Source organism: Somniosus microcephalus, chromosome 16 (genome assembly GCF_052327205.1).
Source record: "Somniosus microcephalus isolate GS21.2 chromosome 16, FLI_Smic_1.0, whole genome shotgun sequence".
Classification (NCBI taxonomy): Eukaryota; Metazoa; Chordata; class Chondrichthyes; order Squaliformes; family Somniosidae; genus Somniosus; species Somniosus microcephalus.
Window position 1 is genome coordinate 50,036,959 of NC_141002.1, and position 25,379 is coordinate 50,062,337.

Genomic DNA, 25,379 nt, shown 5'->3' on the forward strand with positions numbered 1-25,379 from the left:
CTAGGACCCCAGCTATTCACAATATATATTAATGATCTAGACGAGCGAACTAGATGTAATATCTCCAAGTTTGCAGATGACACAAAGCTGGGTGGGTGTGTGTGCTGTGAGGAGGATGCCGAGAAACTCCAGGTTGGGTGATTGGGCAGATGTATGGCAGATGCAGTATAATGTGGATAAATGCGAGGTTATCGACTTTGGTGGCAAAAACAGGAAGGCAGATTATTATCTGAACAGCAATAGATTGGGAAAAGGGGAAGTGCAATGAGACCTGGGTGTCCTTGTGCACCAGTCGCTGAAGGTAAGCATGCAAGTGCAGCAGGCGGTTAAGAAGGCAAATGGTATGTTGGCCTTTGTAGCAAGAGGATTCGAGTACAGGAACAAGGATGTCTTGCTGCAGCTCGACAGGGCCTTGGTGAGACCATACCTAGAGTATTGTGTGCAGTTTTGGTCGCCTTATCTGAGGAAGGATGTTCTTGCCATGGAGGGAGTGCAGCGAAGATTCACCAGACTGATACCTGGGATGGCAGGAATGACATATGAGGAGAGATTGAGTTGATTGGGCTTATACTCGCTGGAGTTTAGAAGAATGAGAGGGGATCTCATTGAAACTTATAAAATTCTAACATGACTAGACAGACTAGATGCAGGAAGGATGTTCCCGATGGCGGGGGAGTCCAGAACCAGGGGTCACAGTCTAAAGATAAGGGGTAAGCCATTTAGGACTGAAATGAGGAGGAATTTCTTCACCCAGAGAGTGGTGAATCTGTGGAATTCTCTACCACAGAAGGCAGTTGAGGCCAGTTCATTAAATATATTCAAGAAAGAGTTGGATATATTTCTTAAGGCTAAAGGGATATGGGGAGAAGGCAGGGACAGAGTACTGAATTTGGATGATCAGCCATGATCTCATTGAATGGTGGAGCAGGCTCGAGGGGCCAAATGGCCTACTCCTGCTCCTATCTTCTATGTTTCTATATTTAGGTGCCGTTTAAACAAGATTTTCATGTACTATGCTTGTCACCTAATTACCAGATTTGCAACTGATTGTAACATATATTCAATGTTATCTTTTCCAGCACAAAGACCCAATAAGCCCCAACTTCCTGGTAAGTCACCAGAAATCTGTAATATCCAAAATAAAATGTGAATATTGTATGTTAGTAGATAAACACCACAACACGCTGGTATTGTACCCTGTGTAACATGGCGTTGCACTTAACTGTACACGCATCACGATTCTTCATACGAGTCTAAGCAATGATTGGGGTTTATGCAACTCTGAATGGAGAATCCCAGGAAAGCCCAGTCTTGTCATCACCTAGCATCTCTACACATGCACACCAGGAGCCATGGGAGAGCGATCAGGTGCAGGGGCTCTGGGTGTGTTTTTTTTTCTCCCTCCCTAAACCAGAACTGCTGAGTCCATTTGTAGTTCCCCCAACATTGTCTCAGCTAAGATCAGCTGATTCAGGACTGGGCCTGGGACCTTGCTGGTCAAAGGTCTCGGTATCAAACCACGCGGGTGCTTTATGTCTGAGACAGCAGGGAAGGTTTGGAGTTATTTTTGGGAGTTATTGGTGAAATCTTTGTTTCTGATTAAACTATTTGAATGTGTAAATTGTTACATGTACTTTAATATGTGCAAGATGTTAATATTTTTGGTATTTTGTAAAGATAGGGTTTGTGAATCGTTGGAGATGGAGAATTTTCAGTATAGCCAAGTTAATATTTGCAAATTGCATCAAAATAATTTCTTAACATAATCAGTTGAAATGATACAAATTTCACAGTTTGATGGGTTTTGACCTCGAGTTCTTGATGACATTTGGGCATCTGGATAGTTCAGTATCTGCCTCTGGACAGGGGTTAGCACCGTAATTCCCATAATTTTGTTTGGGTTGTCATCAGACAATAAGGAGGAAAAGTTCCCTTCACACTCATCCTGAAATGCTCTTGTGCATTTCCCAAGAGACGGTTATAAAATGGCTTTGCCACAGTCCTGGATTGTAGATGCCTGCCCACCCCTGTCTTAACTGAAACATTGCGCACGGCAGGAGCAGGATGCAAGATCGAAGTAAAATACCTCCCAAGTATAAGTGAAAAATAAACCAGTGAAAAATTATTCTGACAACAATACTGCAGATACTTTTCCTACTGTGCATTATATTTGAAAATATTGATCCCTCTGGGTGAGCAGCAGACTGCCGAGCCTCTGCCAATGCCATTCTCAGCTGGCCATTGGAGGGAGTGCCAGTGTAGCCTTGACATGGCTCTCCAAACTTTCCGTTGCTACTCGACACCTCCTTTACTGACACAGCTGAGTTCAGGGTACCGGGGCGGCGTTTTGGCCGTGCAATTTCACGGGGGGCCTGGGGCCCTGACTTGTTCACCACCCAGCTGTAGTGTCCGCGCATCAATAACACACGGACTGCAGGAGAACGGTAATAAGAGGTGTTTACTGAACAGAGGGTATGCTGGAACTGAAAGTACAGAAGCCTGCTATGGCTTTATATACAGGTGTGGTCACTGGTGGTACTACAGTATAAAAGCAGTTCTCTCTTAAAGGTACATACACAACAATTCCTTCCCTTTTAGATAAACAGTACATAACATTCATTTAACAATTGAATAATAACTAATTACAATTACAATTTTCTTTGTACTATATACATCAGCTGAAAGTAATCATTTATAAATTCAGTCTTTGAGGAGGCTTCCTGATCCTGTCTGGATAGCACCTTTCTCGAGTATCCTGTTCTTGCGGCGGAGTCGATTCTGGCTCATTGTCATTGGTTGGTTCGTCAGCTTCCAATACCGCTGATTCTGAGGTAGACGCAATCTGTACTTCGGGTTCATCACCAGGTGCGCATGCTCGTGGTATGGGTTTGACTTGTTCCTGTGACTCTAGAATCTGGTCAGCATGGCGTCTCACGATGCTCTCTCCAATGTCCACTGTGTACATTAGTGGCCCCTGCCGTGTGCATATCGTTCCTGGCTGCCATTTTTCTGTTCGGTAGTTGCGGGCCAAGACTGGTTGCCCTATCTTGAAGCTCCTGGTTGGCTTTTCATTGATGTGCTGGAATTGCTTATTCTCAACATCTCGTCTTCTGTTTGATTTGAGCAAGTCCAGGCGACATCTTAACCCGCGGTTAAAGAACATCATGGCTGGAGCTTGGTTGGTGACTGCATGTGTCGCATTTCGGTAAGCAAACAAGAAATTATCCACCTTGTGTTGCAGTGGTATGTTGTCGTTCTACATCGCCTTTATTGCTTTTTTAAAGGTTTGAACAAACCTCTCAGCCAATCCATTTGTGGCTGAATGATATGGGGCGGATGTGTAATGCTTTACCCCATTATTCCTCAAAAACCTCCGGAAATCCTCGGACACAAACTGTGGTCCATTGTCGGAGCAAATCTGTTCTAACAAGCCATTCCTGGCGAAGATGGTCCGTAGGACTGCAATAGTTTTCTCCGTGGTGGTGGAGGACATTTTGATGACCTCTGGCCATTTCGAATGTGCATCCATGGCGATTAAAAACATTGAGTCCATAAATGGACCAGCAAAATCAATGTGTATCCGTTGCCATGGAGATGAGGGCCACTCCCATGGGTGTAGCAGGGCCTGTGGTGGAGCGTTTTGGACTTTCTGGCATCCTGTGCATCTCTTGGTCATTTCCTCGATTTCTTTATCTATTCCCGGCCACCACACAAACGCCCTGGCTAGGCTCATCATTTTTACCCCTCCCAGATGACCCTCGTGAAGCTCATTGAGCACTCTTTCTCTCAACTTGGGTAGAATTACCACTTGGGATCCACACATCAAGGTCCCCTGGCACACTGACAGCTGTTCTCTCCTTGGCGAGAATGCTGGCAATAGTGAGTCGCCATGTGCTGGCCATCCCTTCACTGTCAAATCATAGACCCGAGAGAGTGTCGGGTCATTTCGGGTTTCCTTCTCTATACTTGAGTTTGTAACAGGTGGACATTCGACTATGGTTGAATGGAATATCTCAACAGGGTCCACTGCAGGTGTTTCCCCCACCGTAGGCAGCGGCAGGCGCGACAGCCCATCAGCGTTTCCATGCTGTTTTGTGCCCTTATACTCTATGTCGTATTGATGTGCCCCTAGAAAAAGGGACCATCTTTGCAGCCGTTGCGCCGTCATCACCGGAACGCCCTTCTTTGGGTTAAAAATGGAGACAAGAGGCTGGTGATCAGTCAGTAAGGTGAATTTCTGCCCGTGCAGATAGAGATTGAACTTCTTCACCCCCCACACCAGGCTGAGGGCCTCCCTGTCAATCTGGGCGTAGTTACGCTTGGCTGAGGTTAACGAGCGTGATGCAAAGGCTATTGGCCTCTCTGAACCGTCAAGGAATTTGTGCGACAGCACCGCTCCAATGCCGTAGGGAGACGCATCACATGCCAACCGAATCGATAGTGATGGATTGTAGTGGACCAATACTTCTTTTGAAGTGATTAGGCATTTGCATTTCTGAAAGGCACGCTTACACTCATCACTCCATTTCCATGCTACTCCAGTTTGCAGCAAGGCGTTCAGCGGGTGCAGAATTGTAGACAAATTTGGCAAGAACTTATGGTAGTAGTTCACCAACCCGAGGAACGACCTCAGTTGTGACACATTTTCCGGTGCTGGAGCCTTGACTACTGCCTCAGTCTTGTCTGGGGACTTACGTAACCCCTCTTCATCAATCCCGTGGCCACAATACGAGATTTGTTTCCTGAAAAACTCGCATTTGGGGCGGTTGGCTCGTAGCCCATATTCTTGTAATCTAGTGAGCACCTGCTCCAGGTTGGCAAGGTGTTCACTGTCATTTCCACCCGTAACCAGGATGTCGTCCAAATAACACTGGGTCCCCGAGATCCCTTGCAGGACTTGTTCCATCGCCCTCTGCCAAATAGCCGGAGCTGATGCTACCCCGAATACCAGTTGGTTGTACTGGTAAAGACCTTTGTGAGTGTTTATCATGAGGTATTTTCTAGATGGTTCATCTACCTCCATTTGTAGATACGCTTGGGCCAGATCAATCTTCGTAAAGCGTTTCCCTCCAGATAGTGAGGCGAAAATATCTTCTATCCGTGGCAGTGGATATTGTACTGTGTGAAGGACTGGGTTCAGTTACCTTAAAGTCCCCACAGGTGCGAACCTTCTTTGGTTCCCCAGGTGTGCTGCTCAATGATTTCTTCATTACAGGAATGATGGGTGTGGCCCACTTGCTCCAGTCCACCTTGGACAACACATCCAAACGCTCCAGACTCTCCAGCTCTGCTTTGACGGCTGGGCGGATCGCATACGGTACCGGTCTGGCCTTAAAAAATTTTGGGTTTGCGTTATCTTCAATTTTTATTGTTGCCGTTACGCCTTTTAGAGTCCCAAGTCCTTGCTGGAATGTCTCTTTCGCGTCAGTTAGAATTTTTGACAGTCGTCCAGATGTGGCGTCGTCATCTTTTTTGTCAGCCACAGTTAGCGCCTGAATGGAATGCCAATCCAATTGTATTTTTCGGATCCATTCACGTCCCAATAATGGTGGTCCTCCATCTTGTTGTATATATAGATACAGTTCCTGTGTTTCCTTGCCGTTGTATTTAACGGGCACCCTTATTTTTCCTCTGGGGTAGGCTTTTTGCCCCGTATATGTCTTCAAGACAATGGACGTATCCTTCAAGGGAATGTGTGAGAATAGCCGCTCGTAGTCTCGTCGATTCATGACTTTTGGGGCTGATCCTGTGTCCAATTCCATCTTTACTTGGGACCCTGCTATCATGAGGGTGACCCAAATGGTTCGGTGATCCTCCTTTGCGATCATGTTGTGTAACTTTAGACAACTTAGTCTCCTGCTCCCGGAGTCATTATAACTCTTCTGGTCTTCTGAACTACTGTCCGTCATCTTTTGTACTTTCTTGTACTTTTCCTTAGTAGTTCTTTTAGTGTTGGTTTTCTTTCCCAACCTGCAGACTTGTGCTATGTGTCCCATTTTTCCACATTGCCTGCATACTTTGTCCTTAGCCCAGCAATCCTTCTGGTCATGGGTTGTTCTGCCGCAGCGATAGCACTTTTCTGCTCCATATGCCATTTCGTTGGTGCTATATTCTTGCGGTTTCTGTTGTATTTCCGCAGCTCCCCGTGCTGCTGCTTCGTAGGATACTGCAATGCTGAAAGCCTTTTCTAGCGTAAGGTCCTTTTCCGAAAGTAGTCCTCTGGAGCCCGCAGACAAACTTATCCCTTAAGGTATCTGCCAGTCCTGCTCCGAACTGGCAGTGTTTCGATAACTTGCGTAGTTCCGTAAGATAGTCAGCATTACTCTCGTCTTTGTGCTGGTTTCGTTTATGGAACTTGGATCTTTCTGCTATCAGCAGCGGTGTAGGGTTTAGATGTTCCTGTAAGATATTGACAATCTCTTCAAAACTTTTCTCCACTGGTTTAGCTGGGGTAATTAAATTTCGCAATAGGCCATATGTCCTCGCGCCCATCAAATTTAATAATACCGATGCCTTCTTTTCAGCAGCCACCTCATTTGCCTTGCAGTACACTTCAATTCTTTCCACATACGTGGTCCAGTCTTCCATTTTGTTATCGAAAACAGTGATGCTGCCACTCTTCGGCATCTTGGGTGGTTTAAAATGGCGCCTCCCGCGCTTTTCCTTCTTCCCCAATGGATTAAAATGGCACCTCCTGCACTTTTCCTTCTTCCCCCTGCTGCCAATGCTGCTCCTAGCGTTCTAACAGGTAATGGCGGTGCCCCGCGGCTTTCTGCGCATCTCTTTTCCTTCCCCTTTTTTTTTTCCAACGCTGCCCGACTCTTGAGCACCGGCCGCACCCTGTGCGCTCCACCCTCTCTCTCTCTTTCTTTCCGACGACGCTGCTCGGCCCCCTTACAGAGCCGCTCGATCGAGCTCTAGCCCGCCGCAGTCCGGGAAGGGTCAGCGCACTACCTGCTACCAGCCCGATTTGCTGGGACACCTTGACTGGAGAACCAGGCCCAGCACTCCACAGCTTCCCCTGCGATTCTCTGAACTCCGATGGATCACTGGGCGGTTGCCCACGGTCGACGCCCATTGCTCTGGCTTCGACCTCCAAGAAGCTTCTTTTTAGGGATTGATCCCCGTGAGGTGATGCAGTACTGCAGGTGAGTTCGAACCTGCTCGTCGCCACTATAGTGTCCGTGCATCAATAACACACGGACTGCAGGAGAACGGTAATAAGAGGTGTTTACTGAACAGAGGGTATGCTGGAACTGAAAGTACAGAAGCCTGCTACTGCTTTATATACAGGTGTGGTTGTTGTGTATGTACCTTTTAAGGGAATAACTGGTCTTAGACTGCAGTACCGGCAGTGACCACCCCTGTATAAAAGGCCCTAGCAGGCTTCTGTAGTTTCAGTTTCAAGCTGCCTCTTGTTCAGTAAAGTACCTGTTAAACTGCTCTCCCGAAGTCCGTGTATTATTGAGGCGCGGACATTACAGTGGTCACTGCCAGTACTACAGTATAAAAGTAGTTCTCTCTTAAAGGTACATACACAACACCAGCCAGCAACACTTTGCCTCTGCTGATGGACTCACCTACAAGTAAGAGCCGCCATCAATCCATGTATACAATGTAAATGGGATGCATTCCAAGCGGGTCATGCTGCTTACGTCCTGGTTCCAAGCTGGAAGAATGCAGGGGCTGCGTTTTCGGTGCACTGCTTCCCTCCACTCTCCTCTCCACTCATTCAGAATTTACAATCACTAACGTGGAATAAGATTCACTTTCTGCAAGTGTGAGGAGAGTTAAGGAGAAGGAGTAACTCCCATGCTGCTGGGAAATTCCCCCTCCCTCCTTCCTTCCTTCCATCCCGTCTCTCCTTCCCACCTTGTCTCCTTTCCTCTTCCTCCCTCCCTCCTTCCCTTCCCATGCTCTTAGGTAGCACTCGGGCTCTAATCATTTAAGGAACGTCTCTTAAAAAAAAATAATAATCGCACTACAAAAATACAGGCTAGTTAGAACTCAATTCTTTGTAGTTAAACTAACAAATGCTGGAATGTATATAGTGGCCCAGTCAGTGTTTGAAGAGACAGGTTTATGTTTTGAGTGGAGACCCTTCCAGTGAATACTTTTCTCAGATGCTGATACAGATTTGATACCAGATTAAGTAGGTAGTATTTAGTATCATTGTCTTGTTAGGGACCCCAAATAGAATCTTAGCATGGAGCCCCCGCAAGATAAACATCTCCCCTGCAAGGAACTGAACCTGCAACCCATTCTTTTTGTGCTGGTAATCCATGTCCTGGGATACTGCTCCATCTGTACTCTTATTATATTGTATGCCTGGTGAATTAGAAAGTTGGACGCGTTTAATGACTGTGCTCTATTTCAGATAAACGCTGGGTGAATGACTATGATAACGAATTGTATTTTACTTGTACCGCATTCAATACAATTGATACAATTACCAGGTAAGTGACTAAAAGTCACTGCACAATAATCTAGTAGGAATCTGTTAGATTCTATAAGGATATGTCACAAAGATGGTCGCAACCTTCCTGCCCAGCCTGCCTGCTGGGGGCTAATCTTGCCAATCTCCTCCACATCCAACTCACCCCTCCCAGTGCTGACCCTGTGGACTCTGCCAGCGGATTACCTATCACCGCCCCTATCCGCATCTCCCTCCAGAATGTCCATTCACTTGTGAACAAAGTCTTTGCCATCCATAAGCTTATTGTAGACGATTGCATCAACATCATGGCCTTGATGGAAACCTGGCTGAGGGGTGATGACACCTTCCCGCTAAATGAAGCCTCCCCGCCTGGCTATACCTTCCATCATTTGCGCCACCCAGGCCGTCACGGTGGTGGTGTGGCTCTGATCATGAAATCACTCCTTGCTCTGTCCCCCTATTCCTCTGGCACTTTCTCCTCCTTTGAGCATCTCACCTTGTTCCAACCCTCTCACCTCTCATTCAAAATCCTCATTCTCTACCGCCCACCCAAGTACCATAAAAACTTTCTCTGAGATATCTTCACTGCTTTCCTCCCTCAGCTTCTGCACTGAGCGACTTCTCATCCTCGGGGTTTTCAGTCTCCATCTCGACTCATCATGCTCTCCCTCCTCTGAGTTCACTACCCTCCTATCCTCCCTTAATCTCTCCCTCCACGTAAACTCCCCAACCCATATTCACGACCACCCCCTTGATCTTGCCATCTCACGTGGTTTTCGCAACTCCCATCATGTCGATCACAGATAAGGCCATCTCTGATCACTTCCTTGTATCGCTCTTCACCCACGTTCCCCTTCCCCCCACCCTCTCCCAACCCTACTTTCTTCTGTGTCCACCCCTGAGGGAAAAAACTCTCCCAATTCACTTAGAATTGCACTTTCAAAATCCCAACTGTCTAGCCTTTGGCCCTCCACTCACCACGACATTTCTGCAGCTATCGATCTGCTCAACCACACCCTCATCACTACCCTAATCGTTATTAAAACAATTACTCTCTCTCGCCCTGACCATTCCCCCGGTACGGCCCTCACCTCCGCTCCCTTAAGTCCAAGAGACGCAGACTTGAACGGATATGGCGGACAACTGGTTTAGCCATTCACTGCCAGATCTGGCTAGACCACATAAAGCATTATCAGGACCTACTCTCGTCTGCCAAAACTGCTCACTATTCCAGGATCATTCGGGAATGCAATGATAACCTCCGGCTTCTTTTCTCTACTGCAAACCGTCTTCTTAAACCTCTCTTCCCCTGTCTCCACCACCCTCACCTCCAATAACAAGTGTGAGGAGCTCATGGACTTCTTTGTAACTAAGATTGAGACCATCCGACCAGCTGCCTCTGCTACTTCCCTCCCTTTCCCTAGCCCAGTGAGCCAACCTTCCTCTAAGGTTCCCCCCTGCCCTAGCCCTGAACTCTCATTTTTCTCCAGTTTCTCCCCAATCTCCCCTCATGCCTTCTCCATGAAGCTCACCTCCTGCTCCTTCGACCCTATTCCCACTAAACTGCTGGCCACCCAACTTCCTTTTCTGACTCCCATTTTAGCTGATATTGTTAATGATTCTCTCTCCTCAGGTACAGTCGCCCTCTCTTTCAAATCTGTCGTCATCACCCCCTCCCAAAAAAAAAAAAAAAAAAAAAAACCTGTGACCCCTCCGTCCTTGCAAACTACTGCCCCATCTCCAACCTCTCTGTCCTCTCCAAAGTGCTTGAACATGTTGTCGCCTCCTAAATCCGTGCCCATCTTTCCTGGAACTCCATGTTTGAATCCCTCCAATCAGGTTTCCGCCCCACCACAGTACCAAAACGGCTCTTATCAAAGTCACAAATGACATCCTATGCGACTGTGATAAAGGTAAACTATTCTTCCCCATCCTTTTTGACCTGTCAGCAGCCTTTGACACGGTTGACCACACCACCCTCCTCCAACACCTCTCCACCGTCGTCCAGCTGGGTGGGACTGCACTCGCCTGGTTCCATTCTTATCTATCTGATTGTAGTCAGAGAATCACCTGCAATGGCCTCTCATCCCACTCCCGCACCGTCAACTCTGGTGTCCCCCAAGATCTATCCTTGGCCCCCTCCTATTTCTCATCTGCATGCTGTCCCTTGACGACATCATCCGAAAACACAGCCTCAGTTTCCACATGTACCCTGACGACACTCAGGTCTACCTCACCACCACCTCTCTCGATCACTGTCTCTAAATTTTCGCACTGCTTGTCCGACTTCCAGTACTGGATGAGCAGAAATTTCCTCCAACTAATCATTGGGAAGACCAACGCTGTTGTCTTTGGTCCTTGCCGCAAACTTCATTCCCTAGCCACCGACTCCATCCCTCTCGCTAACATCTGCCTGAGGCTGAACCACACTGTTCACAACCTTGGTGCCATAGTAGACCTGGAAATGAGCTTCTGACCATATATCCGCGCCATTACAAAGGCCGCCTATTTCCACCTCCATAACATTGCCCGTCTCCGCCCTTGCCTCAGCTCATCTACTGCTGAAGCCCTCATCCATGCCTTTGTTACTTCCAGACTTGACAATTCCAATGCCGTGCCTTCAGCTGCCAAGACCCTAAGCTCTGGAATTCCCTTCCTAACCTCTCCGCCTCTCTACCTCTCTCTCCTCCTTTTAAGACCACTATTCCGTTAAGCTGTGTGTCTGCGCATTGATCTACAGGTCCTGCACAGGCCGCTCAACGGCATTCTAATGGGAAAAACCACACATGCGTGGTAATTTGAATGGGCTGCGCGGCCCTGCACCCAAAAAAAATAGGAACATTGTTTGAAATGCTCCTTTAAACCTACCTCATCTGCCCTAATATCTCCTTATGTGGCTCAGTGTCAAATTTTATTTTGTAACACTCTTGTGAAACGCTTTTACTACGTTAAAGGTGCTATATATACATGCACAAGTTGTTGTTGTAATGTTTATAATTTGTGAATTTCCTCTTTGGGCTGGCCTGTGATATTCAGCATTACCTACTAAGAGAGTGGCCAGATCACCTTCACCCACTACCCCGCCACTCTTGTTTTGGATGTAGAGATGAGCAGGGTGTAGAACATGTGCACAGATTGACTGTGATGTGGAATCATGAACATTGGATTAATGTTACCGTAGCTCATTTTAGTTAGTATCTTTATAGCTAACAGAGGGAGGAGGCTATTGTCCTGAGTTGATAGTTTCATTTGAACCCACATTTTAGTGAAAAGCCTGCTGGGGAATTCACAGACCCACCCAACTTCCATCTCTTGCAGTTGTTCTAAAAATGCTTTTTTTGCTTTCTGTTCTAGTGTGCATAACAATCACCATGAGGATCGTGTGTGGGATTTCCGATGTAAGAAGACATTCGAAGAGCCGCCAGATTGTGTATGGACCGACTACGTAAACAACTTTGATCAAGAGTTCACCTTCACCTGCCCATTTAACTCCCTTATTAGTGGTATGATGTCTTATCACCACAACAAACATGAGGACAGGAGGTATTTTTTTTAAACTAATAGCATTGTTTGTATCAAAGGCTAATATCTGGGCAATTTTCAGAACAATTGGATATAATATCCTCCATTTGCTAATGTAAACAAAAAAAAGTCAGTGTTAATAAAACTGGTTTGTCAGCGGCTTGAAATTGCAGTTATACTGCAGGTTCTGTGTTGTTGTGTATTGATGTTACAAATGTAATCATTCAGTGATACTCTAATCTATGTGTAAATCTAGATGAAACGACATCATATATTGCTGAACATAATAGGGAGGCTGATTATTAAGAAAAATAATCTCATCTCAGGATTTTGATAACGAATCACATTTATGCTATTACATAGAATTTGTAGCAGAGAAACAGGCCATTCGGCCCAGCTGGCCCATGCCTGTGTTTAGGCTCCACATGAGCCTCCTCCCATCCCTTTTCATCTAACTCTATCAGCATACCCTTCTATTCCTTTCTCCCTCATGTGCCTTCCCCTTAAATGCATCTATGCTATTCGTCTCAACTACTCCATGTGGTCGCGAGTTCCACGTTCTAACCAGTCGTTAGGTAAAGAAGTTCTGCCTCAGTTCCCTACTGGATTTATTGGTGACTCTCTCATATATATTACCCCCAGTTTTAGACTCACCCGCAAGTGGGAAACATCTTCTGTACGTCTACCCTATCAAACCCTTTGATAATCTTAAAGACTCCTATCGGGTCACCCCTCGGTCTTTTTTCTTGGAATTCATGTTATGCAGGGTCCTGGATTAGACTGCTTTCTCACAATCACTTGGTGCATTCACCCATTAATCTGCACTTCACTTCTGCACTACTTTCATTATGAGGTACTGTTACCTAAATTTAAATAGAATTTTCAAACTCATCATTGAATGATTACATTTATAGTATCTGTCAGTACACATCAACACAGGAAGATCCAATCTGATGTTTATGCATTATATTTTTGAAGAAGTTCATTGACATGCCATTCACCGCTTTTGCTGGGAGTCTGTTCCACAGATCCAATACTCTGAGGGAGAGAAAAAAGTACCTTATAATCACTTGCGCTTCATGGGGTTTGTGGCTGCTTGACAAATCAAAGCCATTTATATAATAGAATATTAGATGTACCTTCATCTCTGTGTAGCTGAGGTGCTGCTTGCCTTGTTTTTGTGGCCTTGGTAAAATTTACCAATCAGGGATATACCTGCACATTCGGCCAGAATTTGGCTGATGGATGACCACGCAGCTTCCTGGCAATTGAGTTCAATCTGCTGTGATCACACGGGATTGGAGTTTCTAATGTAATACTGCCCAGGCGGTTTCTGGGCAGGGATGCAAAATGGGGTGGGTATAAGGTGTTTGGTTTCCTCGTCCTTACAAGGGTTCTTTGACTCTGGGTTTTACAGGAACAAAATGGTAGACGACACACAGGTTTAGTTTCAACCCAAAACTTGTTAGTTTATTAAAACCAACAAAACACAGACAAAAACTTGTTGAGATTTGGCTGAAACTTACAATCACCCATACGGCCGGTCGTTACCGTTGTGGATTGTAGGCCTGGATCGGAGATGACCTGTCCCCGTCGTCCTTTATCTGACTGCAGCTCCCTACACAGCGCAAACCCCTTGTAGAGTCAACTGATACTTACTCATGGCCAATGTCGATTGTAGGCTGGGAGCTGGAGATGACCGTCTTCCCTTCCTTCTTACACCTGGCCCCATGCTGAACTGTCCGACATTCACACCTCGTCAACCTGTAATTCAATCACCGGAGGTGTACAGAGTTGTGAGATCGAAGATTACTCATCTCATCTCTCCCGCTTTCTGTAACACATATTCAATGTGATTTCTATTACTGTTGATGGGCGGTTGGCTGATTGTCTGCTCAGGACTTGTGTATCTTCCATTCATGTCAGGAAGTCGATCGTGACCCCCATTGTTTCAGTTAAACTCAGAGCATTGTCCAGATTCTAATTTTTCCCATCGAAACCAATCATGATTCAAGCCCTCACAGTTCAATGTCAATGTCCTTTTCAGAGTTAATCATGAGTCAAAGCTTTCATTGTCCAGTGTCAATGTGTTCTCCAAGAACTGCAGACTTTGATGGCTGGCACCTTTTCTGTGCCTCGAAGTTTAACTGTTTCATGCCCTTACCACTGGGCCAAACAGGCTTTCAGCATTTTGAAATCTACATGGAGTCATGTAACTGTGCATCCTGCCCCTAACAAAATGCACAATTTTCCCCTGGAAGAGATGTAATAAGTTACTATTCAAGTGCAATTTCCTTCATCTTTTTCCTCTCTAAGGGAGGTGCTGTTGTTTCCAACTTAATGCTGTTTACTGAGCGATCCAGGACTCTAGCTTGTGCGTGTCCCTGCTGTAGGGGACTAAGTGCCACTTTATTCCCCATCCCCCCCACCCTCTGTGTTTTTCGCCAAATATATGCAACCTCACTTTTAGATTTTTCATCTTTTTTCATGATGTCGTATAGTTACTAGATCTAGAACTCCAACTTGGTCCCATTATTGTGTCTGAAATTGTCACGTTCATTGTTTTACTGCTTTATCTTTCTCAGGTGGAAATTCTTCTGCTGCCGTGTTAACAATGTCTGCAACAGAAGTTGTTTCTGGACAGACTATGTCAACAATTTTGACGAGCTCCTCAACTGGCAAGCTCCTCAATCTACCTACCTGGCGGGAGTTTTCAGCTACCATGACAACCATCGAGAGTAAGTAACTTGCTGCTTATTAAAATTTTTACTTGATCAGGGTCACAGTGGGTCACCGGAGGGAAACTGTGGCAGCCACTTTTAGGAATGGAAATTTTGCTGAAGGGTCTCCGCCCCGTTTTACTTGCAAGGCCACCTTTACACCGCCTGAAAATCCAGGCCAGGGTGTTGGAACGGGTAGATGTGGAAAGCAGCATAATAGGGCTTCACTGCACTGCTGAGCTATCAATATTGACCTCTTTCTATCCTCTTTTCAATTACAGGGACCGCCGGTGGAAGTACCAATATTGCACCCAAAAGAAGTGTTAATTCAGCAGACCGCTGTGGGAGAAAGGTTCACCAGTATCTGGACATTCTTCTCACTGAAATATATTCCAACTTAATTTGAAAATTTATAAAAATAAAATTGGAGACTGCAGAAATATTGGATCTCTGAATAACTTTCATTTTTGGGAAGTTACACTAAGCAAGACAAGACATATCGGCGAGTAGGAAATGGAACATATTTCTATGTTTTACACATAACATCAGCATAAAGCACTGACAGTAGAGGCGAGATATGTCAATAAGGCCCCATCTATGCTGCTCAATATTGTGCCTTAATGACAGCCTCAGAAATACTCTCTCTTGTGCATCAGTGTGACATTCCTGTTTCACACACCAGCCATCCTCCTACTTTTTCCCAAGTGAGACTGACAGCTTACTTCAAAGGGTAACTCTTCAAGGCCATCGTGATAGCCTGACACTCTGCCAGTGGAGGTCACAAAGTGCTCGATTTTGTGCGGCATAATTTAGGGCGGCTCAAGGGGACTGGTTTGTGTGGGACTTCTGTAAATATTTAAACAATCCATTTCAGGTCCAGCCCTAATTTTGAGAATTTAAGCGAGGATACACCCACAGTATTAGCCTGGCCGAAACAGGGCTGGCCTCAGGTGAGACCTGCTTAGGCCGCCTTAAAGTTGGTTTGTTGGCATTTTGGCTGCATTATAAATTACACTTTTGCTACTCGAATTTACAAGGATGTTTGTTAAAATTTGGAATAATTTCTGCCCTTATTCAGAATACTTGGCCTTTTATATTTTAGATTACTTTAACAGGTAGGTTCTTGGGTAATTTCAGCATCAAGAGTATGTTCACTTGCCCAAAAATGTCTGTACATTTTGGTTGTGTCTAAGAAAACAAATCTTGCACTTTTTATCCAGGGTATTACAATGGGAAAATGGAGGACTGGCATAAGGAAAGGCATCATGCCAATTGCTGAGAAAGTGGGCATTGACATTTACGATCCTGTGTAGATATTCACAGACTTAACTGTGCACTGTTGAACTGAAAATCCTTGTAATACATAAAAGTTTCACAAAGTGCGTAGGGCAACATGTACATAACTTTGTGCGGGACTTCTGCCATCTACATTGGGGAGACCAAACGCAGATTGGGTGACCGCTTTGCGGAACACCTCTGTTCAGTCCGTAAGGGGGACCCTGATCTTCTGGTCGCCTGTCGTTTTAATTCACCGCTCCACTCCCACTCAGACCTCACCGTCCTCGGCCTCTTGCATTGTTCCACGGAAGCTCAGCGTAAGCTCGAGGAACAGCAGCTCATCTTCCGATTAGGCACTTTACAGCCTTCGGACTCAACATAGAGTTCAACAATTTCAGATCATAACCTCGGCCCCTACCATATAGGGCATGTTGTTGTTGGAAGAGAGAGAGCGACTGGGGGGGGGGGGGAAGAGAGAGAGCGACTGGGGGGGGGAAAGAGAGAGAGCGACTGGGGGGGGGAAAGAGAGCGAGCGACTGGGGGGGAAGAGAGAGCGACGGGGGGAAGAGAGAACGCGACTGGGGGGGAAGAGAGAGAGCGACTGGGGGGGAAGAGAGAGCGCGACTGGGGGGGAAGAGAGAGAGCGACTGGGGGGGAAGAGAGAGAGCGACTGGGGGGGAAGAGAGAGAGCGACGGGGGGAAGAGAGAGAGCGACTGGGGGGGAAGAGAGAGAGCGACTGGGGGCGAAGAGAGAGAGCGACTGGGGGGGAAGAGAGAGAGCGACTGGGGGGGAAGAGAGAGAGCGACTGGGGGGGAAGAGAGAGAGCGACGGGGGGAAGAGAGAGAGCGACTGGGGGGGAAGAGAGAGAGCGACTGGGGGGGAAGAGAGAGAGCGACTGGGGGGGAAGAGAGAGAGCGACTGGGGGGGAAGAGAGAGAGCGACTGGGGGGGAAGAGAGAGAGCGACTGGGGGGGAAGAGAGAGAGCGACTGGGGGGGAAGAGAGAGAGCGACTGGGGGGGAAGAGAGAGAGCGACTGGGGGGAAGAGAGAGAGCGACTGGGGGGGAAGAGAGAGAGCGACTGGGGGGGAAGGGAGAGAGCGACTGGGGGGGAAGGGAGAGAGCGACTGAGGGGGAGGGGGGGAGGAGGGAAGGGGGAAAGGGGGAGGAGGGGGGTAAAGGGGAGGGAGAGAAGGGGAGGGGGGGAGAAGGGGAGGGGGAGAAGGGGAGGGGGGGAAAGGGGGGGAGAAAGGGAGTGGGGGAGCCAGCAGACCCCCTCCCCTCTGCCGGCGATGGCTCCGCTGAGCTCCGTTCCGCCCCACGCACTGACATGCCAAGCGCAGCGCCCCGGTGAGTCTGAGCCCCGCCCTCCCGAGGCCGGGCCTGAGACGGCCGATTGCGGCTGGCCGGGCCCGGTTGCCTTGGTAACCCTCCTCCCCTCTCCGCCTCCCGATCTGTGGGACCGGGCCTGAGCGGCTTGAGACGGCCGATTGCGGCTGGCGAGCCCGGTTGTCGGGGTAACCCTCTCCGCTCCCCCTCCCCTCCCCTCCTGAGCCCCGCCTCCCCCCCTTACCTGCTCGCTTCCCTCTGGCTGCGCTCTGTGTGGAGGTGCGTGTGCGCCGCGCAAGCGAGGAGCTTGCAGTGAGCCCAGCCAGCCTTTACCAAGATGGCTGGCCGCTGGTTCGGAATCGGGCCCAGCGGGATGGCCGGTGCGTTGCTCGGGCGTGGCTGGGCAACAGATGCCCAGGCTTCGAGGCCTGCCTGTAAAACGGTGAAAGGTAGGAAAATTATAGAGGTTAGAAAAAAGATTTACAAATGAATTAACTTTTTTAAAAACAATTTGTGTTTTAAAAGCAACTTTTTTTTGGGTGGAAATGTAGGTTTGAAAAGAAACACGCAGAAAGCGGGAAAAAGAAATGAAAAGTTTGGAATCAAGATGGCGGCGACTCACCTCGGTTCAGAACGATAAGGCCCACCCACACACGCACTGATTGGTCGACCGTCAGGTCACCGAAGTGTAGGATTGGTCAATCGCCCCGTCACTCGACTCTAAGGGCCCGCCTGCACGCGCCAGGAACCCACCCCCGCCACGCAGCGATTGGTCGACCGTCGGGTCGCTTGACCGTACGATTGGTCGACTTCGACGTCACTCAATGCTAATGAGCAGATAATTTTGAAAGTTTTTTGGATACCACGGGCACAATTTTTGTCTCACCGAAACGGAAGTACGCTTACGACCGTTCCGGAATTGTAAGCTTTCTTTTGATGTAACACACGTGTAGGTATGCTCTATAACTTTAGAGTGTATAGCCGGACAGACACACACCGAAGGACAGACAGACAGATGTATCCATTTATATATAGACTAGCTGGGGGAGCCCGGCTTTGCCAGGGCTGTTTTGGGCCGGGCGGTTTAAATCGAGTCCCAGGCTTTGGGGCCTCTCTCTTGTCCCTCTGTGAATCTGGTGCCGGGCAACATTTTAAATCGAGTCCCAGGCTTTTGGGCCCTGTCTCTGTGTCCCTCTCAATCTGCTGCCGGGCAACATTTCTACCTTTTAATACCTTGAACGATGAAAGTGAAAGTACTTATAAAACGTTTTTGGTAAGTCTTTTAAAAATAACACAAGAAATACTAACTTTTTCGAAGCTGGATCAGCAGATTTTGAGCCGGAAGTAAATGGGGTTTTTAGCTTGAGGCAATGGCTGCCACATCCCTGAGATGAAAACGATTAGTCCCGCCCACACACACACCGATTGGCCAACCATCAGGTGAGTGAACTGTAGGATTGGTCAATCGTGACGGCACATTATTGGTCGAACCTTGACGTCAGTCAATCAATGCTAATTAGCAGATAATGAGTTTAATTTTGAATGTTTTTTGCATAAGGCGCGAACAATTTTCGTCCGACCGAAAAGTAAATATGCTTACGACCGTCCTGGAACCGTAAGCTTTCTTTGGAGGTAATGCACGCGTAGGTACACTCTATAACTTTCGAGTGCATAGCCGGACAGACGCACACCAGAAGACAGACAGACAGATTGAGACTAGCTGGGGGAGCCCGGCTTTGTCAGGGCTGTTTTGGGCCGGGCGGTTTAAATCGAGTGCCAGGCTTTGGGGCCTCTCTGTGTCCCTCTGTGAATCTGCTGCCGGGCAACATTTTAAATCAAGTCCCAGGCTTTTGGGCCCTGTCTCTGTGTCCCTCTCTCAATCTGCTGCCGGGCAACATTTCTACCTTTTAATACCATGAAAGTGAAAGTACTTATAAAACGTTTTTGGTAAATCTTATGTTATTTTTAAAAGAGATACTAACATTTTCGAAGGTGGATGAGCAGAGTAGTTTGAGCTGGAAGTAGTGAAGCAATGGCTGCCCGATGCCTGAGTTGAAAAGCATTAGTCCCGCCCACAGACGCAGCGATTGGCCAACCATCAGGCAACGGAACTGTAGGATTGGTCAATCGTGATGGCACAGGATTGGTCGAACCTTGACGTCAGTCAATCAATGGTAATTAGCAGATAATGAGTTTAATTTTGAAGGTTTTTTGCATAAGGCGCGAACAATGTTCGTCCGACTGAAAAGTAAATATGCTTACGACCGTCCCGGAACCGTAAGCTTTCTTTGGAGGTAACGCACGCGTAGGTACACTCTATAACTTTCGAGCGCATAGCCGGACAGACGCACACCGGAGGACAGACAGACAGATAGACAGACAGAACGATCCTTTTATATATATATATAGATAGACTAGCTGGGGGAGCCCGGCTTTGCCAGGGCTGTTTTTGGGCCGGGCGGTTTAAATCGAGTGCAAGGCTTTGGGGCCTCTCTGTGTCCCTCTGTGAATCTGCTGCCGGGCAACATTTTAAATCAAGTCCCAGGCTTTTGGGCCCTGTCTCTGTGTCCCTCTCTCAATCTGCTGCCGGGCAACATTTCTACCTTTTAATACCTTGAAAGATGAAAGTGAAAGTACTTATAAAACTTTTTTTGGTAAATCTTGTTATTTTTAAAAGAGATACTAACTTTTTCAAAGCTGGATAAGGAGAGTAGTTTGAGCTGGAAGCAGTGAAACAATGGCTGCCACATCCCTGAGATGAAAACGATTAGTCCCGCCCACACACACACACCGATTGGCCAACCATCAGGGGACTGTACTGTAGGATTGGTCAATCGTGACGGCACAGGATTGGTCGAACCTTGACGTCAGTCAATTAATGCTAAGTAGCAGATAATGAGTTTAATTTTGAAGGTTTTTTGCATAAGGCGCGAACAATTTTCGTCCGACCGAAAAGTAAATATGCTTACGACCGTCCCGGAACCGTAAGCTTTCTTCGGAGGTCACGCACGCGTAGGTACGCTCTATAACTTTCGAGCGCATAGCCGGACAGACGCACACCTGAGGACAGACAGATAGATAAGATAGATTAGATAGATATATCTATATCTATCTATTCTATTCTATCTATCTATATCTCTATCTATCTATCTATATATATATATATATATATATATATATATATATATATATATAAATAAAGGAGTCGATCTGTCTGTCTGTCCTTCTGTCTGTCCTCGGGTGTGCGTCTGTCCGGCTATGCGCTCGAAAGTTATACGGCGTACCTACGCGTGCATTACCTCCGAAAAAGCTTACGCTTCCGGGACGCTCGTAAGTGTATTTACTTTTCGGTCGGACGAAAATTGTTCGCGCCTTATGCAAAAAAACCTTCAAAATTAAACTCATTATCTGCTACTTAGCATTGATTGACTGACGTCAAGGTTCGACCAATCCTGTGCCGTCACGATTGACCAATCCTACAGTACGGTCCCCTGATGGTTGGCCAATCGGTGTGTGTGTGTGTGGGCGGGACTAATCGTTTTCATCTCGGGGATGTGGCAGCCATTGTTTCACTGCCATTACTTCAGCTTCCAGCTCAAACTACTTTGATCATCCAGCTTTGAAACAGTTAGTATCTCTTTTAAAAATAACATAAGATTTACCAAAAACGTTTTATAAGTACTTTCATCTTTCAAGGTATTAAAAGGTAGAAATGTTGCCCGGCAGCAGATTCACAGAGGGACAGACAGACAGGGCCTGAAAACCTGGGACTCCATTTAAAATGTTGCCCGGCAGCAGATTCACAGAGGGACACAGAGAGGCCCCAAAGCCTGGCACTCGATTTAAACCGCCCGCCCTAGCTGGGGGAGACCGGCTTTGCCAGGGCTGTTTTGGGCCGGGCGGTTTAAATCGAGTCCCAGGCTTTGGGGCCTCTCTGTGTCCCTCTGTGAATCTGCTGCCGGGCAACATTTTAAATCGAGTCCCAGGCTTTTGGGCCCTGTCTGTGTCCCTCTCTCAATCTGCTGCCGGGCAACATTTCTACCTTTTAATACCTTGAAAGATGAAAGTGAAAGTACTTATAAAACGTTTTTGGTAAATCTTATGTTATTTTTAAAAGAGGTACTAACCGTTTCAAAGCTGGATGAGCAGAGTAGTTTGAGCTGGAAGCAGTGAAACAATGGCTGCCACATCCCTGAAATGAAAACGATTAGTCCCGCCCACACACACACACCGATTGGCCAACCATCAGGGGACTGTACTGTAGGATTGGTCAATGGTGACGGCACAGGATTGGTTGAACCTTGACGTCAGTCAATCAATGCTAAGTAGCAGATAATGAGTTTAATTTTGAAGGTGTTTTGCATAAGGTGCGAACAATTTTCGTCCGACCGAAAAGTAAATATGCTTACGACCGTCCCGGAAGCGTAAGCTTTCTTCGGAGGTAACGCGCGCGTAGGTACGCTCTATAACTTTCGAGCGCATAGCCGGACAGACGCACACCCAAGGACAGACAGACAGATAGACAGACAGATCGACTCGTTTATATATAGACTAGCTGGGGGTGCCCAGCGGTGCCGAGGCTTTTTTGAGGGCATGTTGTTGGAAGAGAGAGAGAGAGCGAGAGACTGGGGGGAAGAGAGAGAGCGAGAGACTGGGGGGAAGAGAGAGAGCGAGAGACTGGGGGTAAGAGAGAGAGCGAGAGACTGCGGGGAAGAGAGAGAGCGAGAGACTGCGGGGAAGAGAGAGAGCGAGAGACTGCGGGGAAGAGAGAGAGCGAGAGACTGCGGGGAAGAGAGAGAGCGAGAGACTGCGGGGAAGAGAGAGAGCGAGAGACTGCGGGGAAGAGAGAGAGCGAGAGACTGCGGGGAAGAGAGAGAGCGAGAGACTGCGGGGAAGAGAGAGAGCGAGAGACTGCGGGGAAGAGAGAGAGCGAGAGACTGCGGGGAAGAGAGAGAGCGAGAGACTGCGGGGAAGAGAGAGCGAGAGACTGGGGTTAAGAGAGAGAGCGACGGGGAGGAAGGGAGGGGGAGGAAGGGGGCAGGAGGGGGGAAGAGGGGGAGGGGGAAGGGGGCAGGAGGGGGGAGGAAGGGGGCAGGAGGGAGGGGGGAGGAAGGGGGCAGGAGGGGGGGAGGGAAGGGGGGAAGCCCGGCGTTGCCAAGGCTTTTTTGTAAAACGGCAGTTTACAGGGCCGCGCGGTTTACGGCCGGCCGCTGCCGCTCCCACTCCCCCGCTCTGTGTCTCGGGCCGAGCAGTTGTGAGGCCCAGCCCGAGTGACCACAACTCACCTCCCGCTCCGGCGGGCCGGGAGCGGGATACTTTGCAGCAGCCGCACTGTGGGGGTTTGTTGTGCTGGTGCTGTCGCTGTGAGACAGAGAGGGGGAAGGAGAGAGAGACAGAGAGAGAGAGAGAGAGAGGGAAGGAGAGAGAGAGAGAGAGGGAAGGAGAGACAGACAGAGACAGAGATGGAAGGAGAGAGAGAGACTGGAAGGAGAGAGAGAGACTGGGGGGAGAGAGAGAGACTGGGGTGGAGAGAGAGAGACGGGGAGAGTGAAAGAGTAGAGAGACTGGGGGGCGAGGGAGAGAGAGATAGACAGGGAGATAGAGAGAGAGAGAGACTGGGGAGATAGAGAGAGAGACTGGGGGGGAGAGAGAGAGTAGAGCGACTGGGGGGAGAGAGAGGAGAGAGACTGGGGAGGGAGAGAGAGAGACTGGGGGGAGAGTGAGAGAGACTGAGGGGGGAGAGAGAGAGACGGGGAGAGAGAAGGGGGAAGGGAGAGAGAGAAGGGGGAAGGGAGAGAGAGACTGGGGAAGGGAGAAAGATAGAGAGACTGGGAGACAAAGGTTTTAAAATTAAATTTAGTTCTAGTTAAGTTAGTTTAGTTTAGTTTAAGTTTAAGTTTAGATTAGTCTAGACAAAGTAGAGAAGGAAAAGACTGCCAAAAAGACTACCAAAGAAAGAAAAAAAAACCAGAGGAAAATAGAGGGAAAAAATAAAGTAAAAAAGCCAAAGCAAAAAGAAATAAGAGAAGAATTACACAAACCATAGAACAGCAGTCACACGGGGCTTCAGCGGCAGCAGTTGAATCGGCAGCATCGGGACCGAGTTCGAGGAGGCGAGGGGACTCGGACCGCAGCCCGGCAATTGGCACAGCCGAGGAGATTCGGGACGCAGCCCAGCAATCGGCACAGCCGAGGGGACTCGGGCCGCAGCCCGGCAATCGGCACAGCCGAGGAGATTCGGAACGCAGCCCGGCAATCGGCACAGCTGAGGGGACTCGGACCGCAGCCCGGCAAATCGGCACAGCTGAGGGGACTCGGGCCACAGCCCGGCAATCGGCACAGCTGAGGGGACTCGGGCCGCAGCCCGGCAATCGGCACAGCTGAGGGGACTCGGGCCGCAGCCCGGCAAATCGGCACAGCCGAGGGGGCTCGGGCCGCAGCCCAGCAATCGGCACAGCCGAGGGGACTCGGGCCGCAGCCCAACAATCCAGCACCCGATCGACCCGAGGAGCCAGGCCATCAGGCACAGAGACCTCTGAGGAGAAGGGGAGCAACCAGAAGGCTCGCAACCAAGACCGTGAGTACAGGGCCCAGGGAGGGAGGCCCAGGGAAAGGTCCGAGGAGCCAGGCTGAGACAGAGGCCCAGAGACCTCTGAGGGGGAGGGGAACAGCCCGAAGGCACCGGGAAACAGCGGCTCACAGACTCAGACCTGGGAAGGGTGAACCCAGGAGCCGAGGCCCAGGGACCACGGGGTCGGAGAGGGGGACCGGGAAAGGTCGCGAACAGGGAGAGGGAAACACCAAACCCCCGCGGGGCCCCAGAAAAGCTTATTCTAAGATCAACAATACTTTACCAAAAATGAGCGAATCAGAAGATCCACAACAGCCCCCGAGGGACACTGAGAGCAACCGCTTCCAGATTCCCCCCAACACCAAAAAAAGCGCTATAAAATCGATCAAGCATGATCAGATGAGAGAAAAACCAGAAACTCTTTTTGCTGACTGGTACAACAATGGGACAAAAAGTAACCTCATTTTCTACTCAGATCAGCCAGCGGATTGGATCACAGCAATAAAATCACACTACACCAGTGTTAAGCTAGAAAATACAGCAAATGGGCCCAAAATGAAAATTAACACACCAGGAGACAGGGCAACCACGACTCTCAACGTGTACAATACCGGAACAATATTAGTGCAAGGCAACCTCGACAAATTTGCCTTCAGGACACTGAAAGGAATAACTAAGAGGGGAAGGAACAGCCCCAGAGTGGCACGCACTCCCCCCAACATTGACAACTTACCAGGAGGAAATCTGCCTGGTCAGGAGGTGAATGAGCCACACAGTTCAAACCAGACACTAACCCCGGGGACCCACAGCCACACGATACAACTGACAAACCCCAGCTTAACTACCAGGGAGGAAGCCACACATAGCCCCCCTACCAATTCCAGCTCACCAAGAGAAGAGCAGCATAGCCAGGAAGTGAGTGAGCCTTCCAGGGCCGACCAGACACAACTAAAAGATAAATTTAATCAATTAGAGATAGAGATGGTTAAACTTAGAGAGGAGTTCCTGCAGGAGAGGGATAGACACAAGAGAGAGCTGAATCTACTTGAGAACCAGGTGAATCTACTTGGGAATCGGCTGAAAGAGCTGCAGGAAAAAGAAGAGCGCCATAGAGGAGAGATAACACCATTAGACCAGCAACCAGAGGCTAGAGATAAGACAAGACAGAGCCGGACGGAACGGCTTCACTCCCACATGGAACAAAAGCAGCAGACACACAATACAAGGGGTGCCACACAGACCGATCACCATACTGAATCTCAATCTTCCCCCACCACCGTGGAGCCACAAGCGAGCCGCTCACAAGAGGAACGCACACACCAGACACCCCAGCCCAACACACACACTATGAGTCCAGGCGAAAGCCACCAGACAGTAAACACAAACAAGGCTGACATCGTAATACTCATAGACTCAAATGGGAAATTTCTATGGGAGAAAAAGCTCTTCCCTCGAAGTAAAGTAGAAAAGATCTGGTGCCCAACAACAGACAGAGCCATGGGATGGCTGACCAAAGCCCGATTA

The 25,379-nt window shown here is 48.3% G+C and overlaps 1 protein-coding gene across 8 annotated transcripts in view; it reads left to right on the plus strand.

The window, feature by feature from the left end:
• The window catches only part of LOC147106155 (tubby-related protein 3-like), a 204,447-nt gene extending 189,329 nt beyond the window's left edge, over positions 1–15,118 (plus strand). For all 8 annotated transcript variants that reach the window (XM_086009004.1, XM_086009002.1, XM_086008999.1 and 5 more), the window contains 5 exons: positions 1,080–1,109; positions 8,378–8,456; positions 11,792–11,980; positions 14,545–14,697; positions 14,961–15,118. In XM_086009004.1, coding sequence (XP_085865130.1) covers positions 1,080–1,109; positions 8,378–8,456; positions 11,792–11,980; positions 14,545–14,697; positions 14,961–15,006 — 497 coding nt within the window. In that variant the 3' untranslated portion in view covers positions 15,007–15,118. The remainder of the gene's footprint in view (positions 1–1,079; positions 1,110–8,377; positions 8,457–11,791; positions 11,981–14,544; positions 14,698–14,960) is intronic.
• Positions 15,119–25,379: the final 10,261 nt, after the last annotated feature.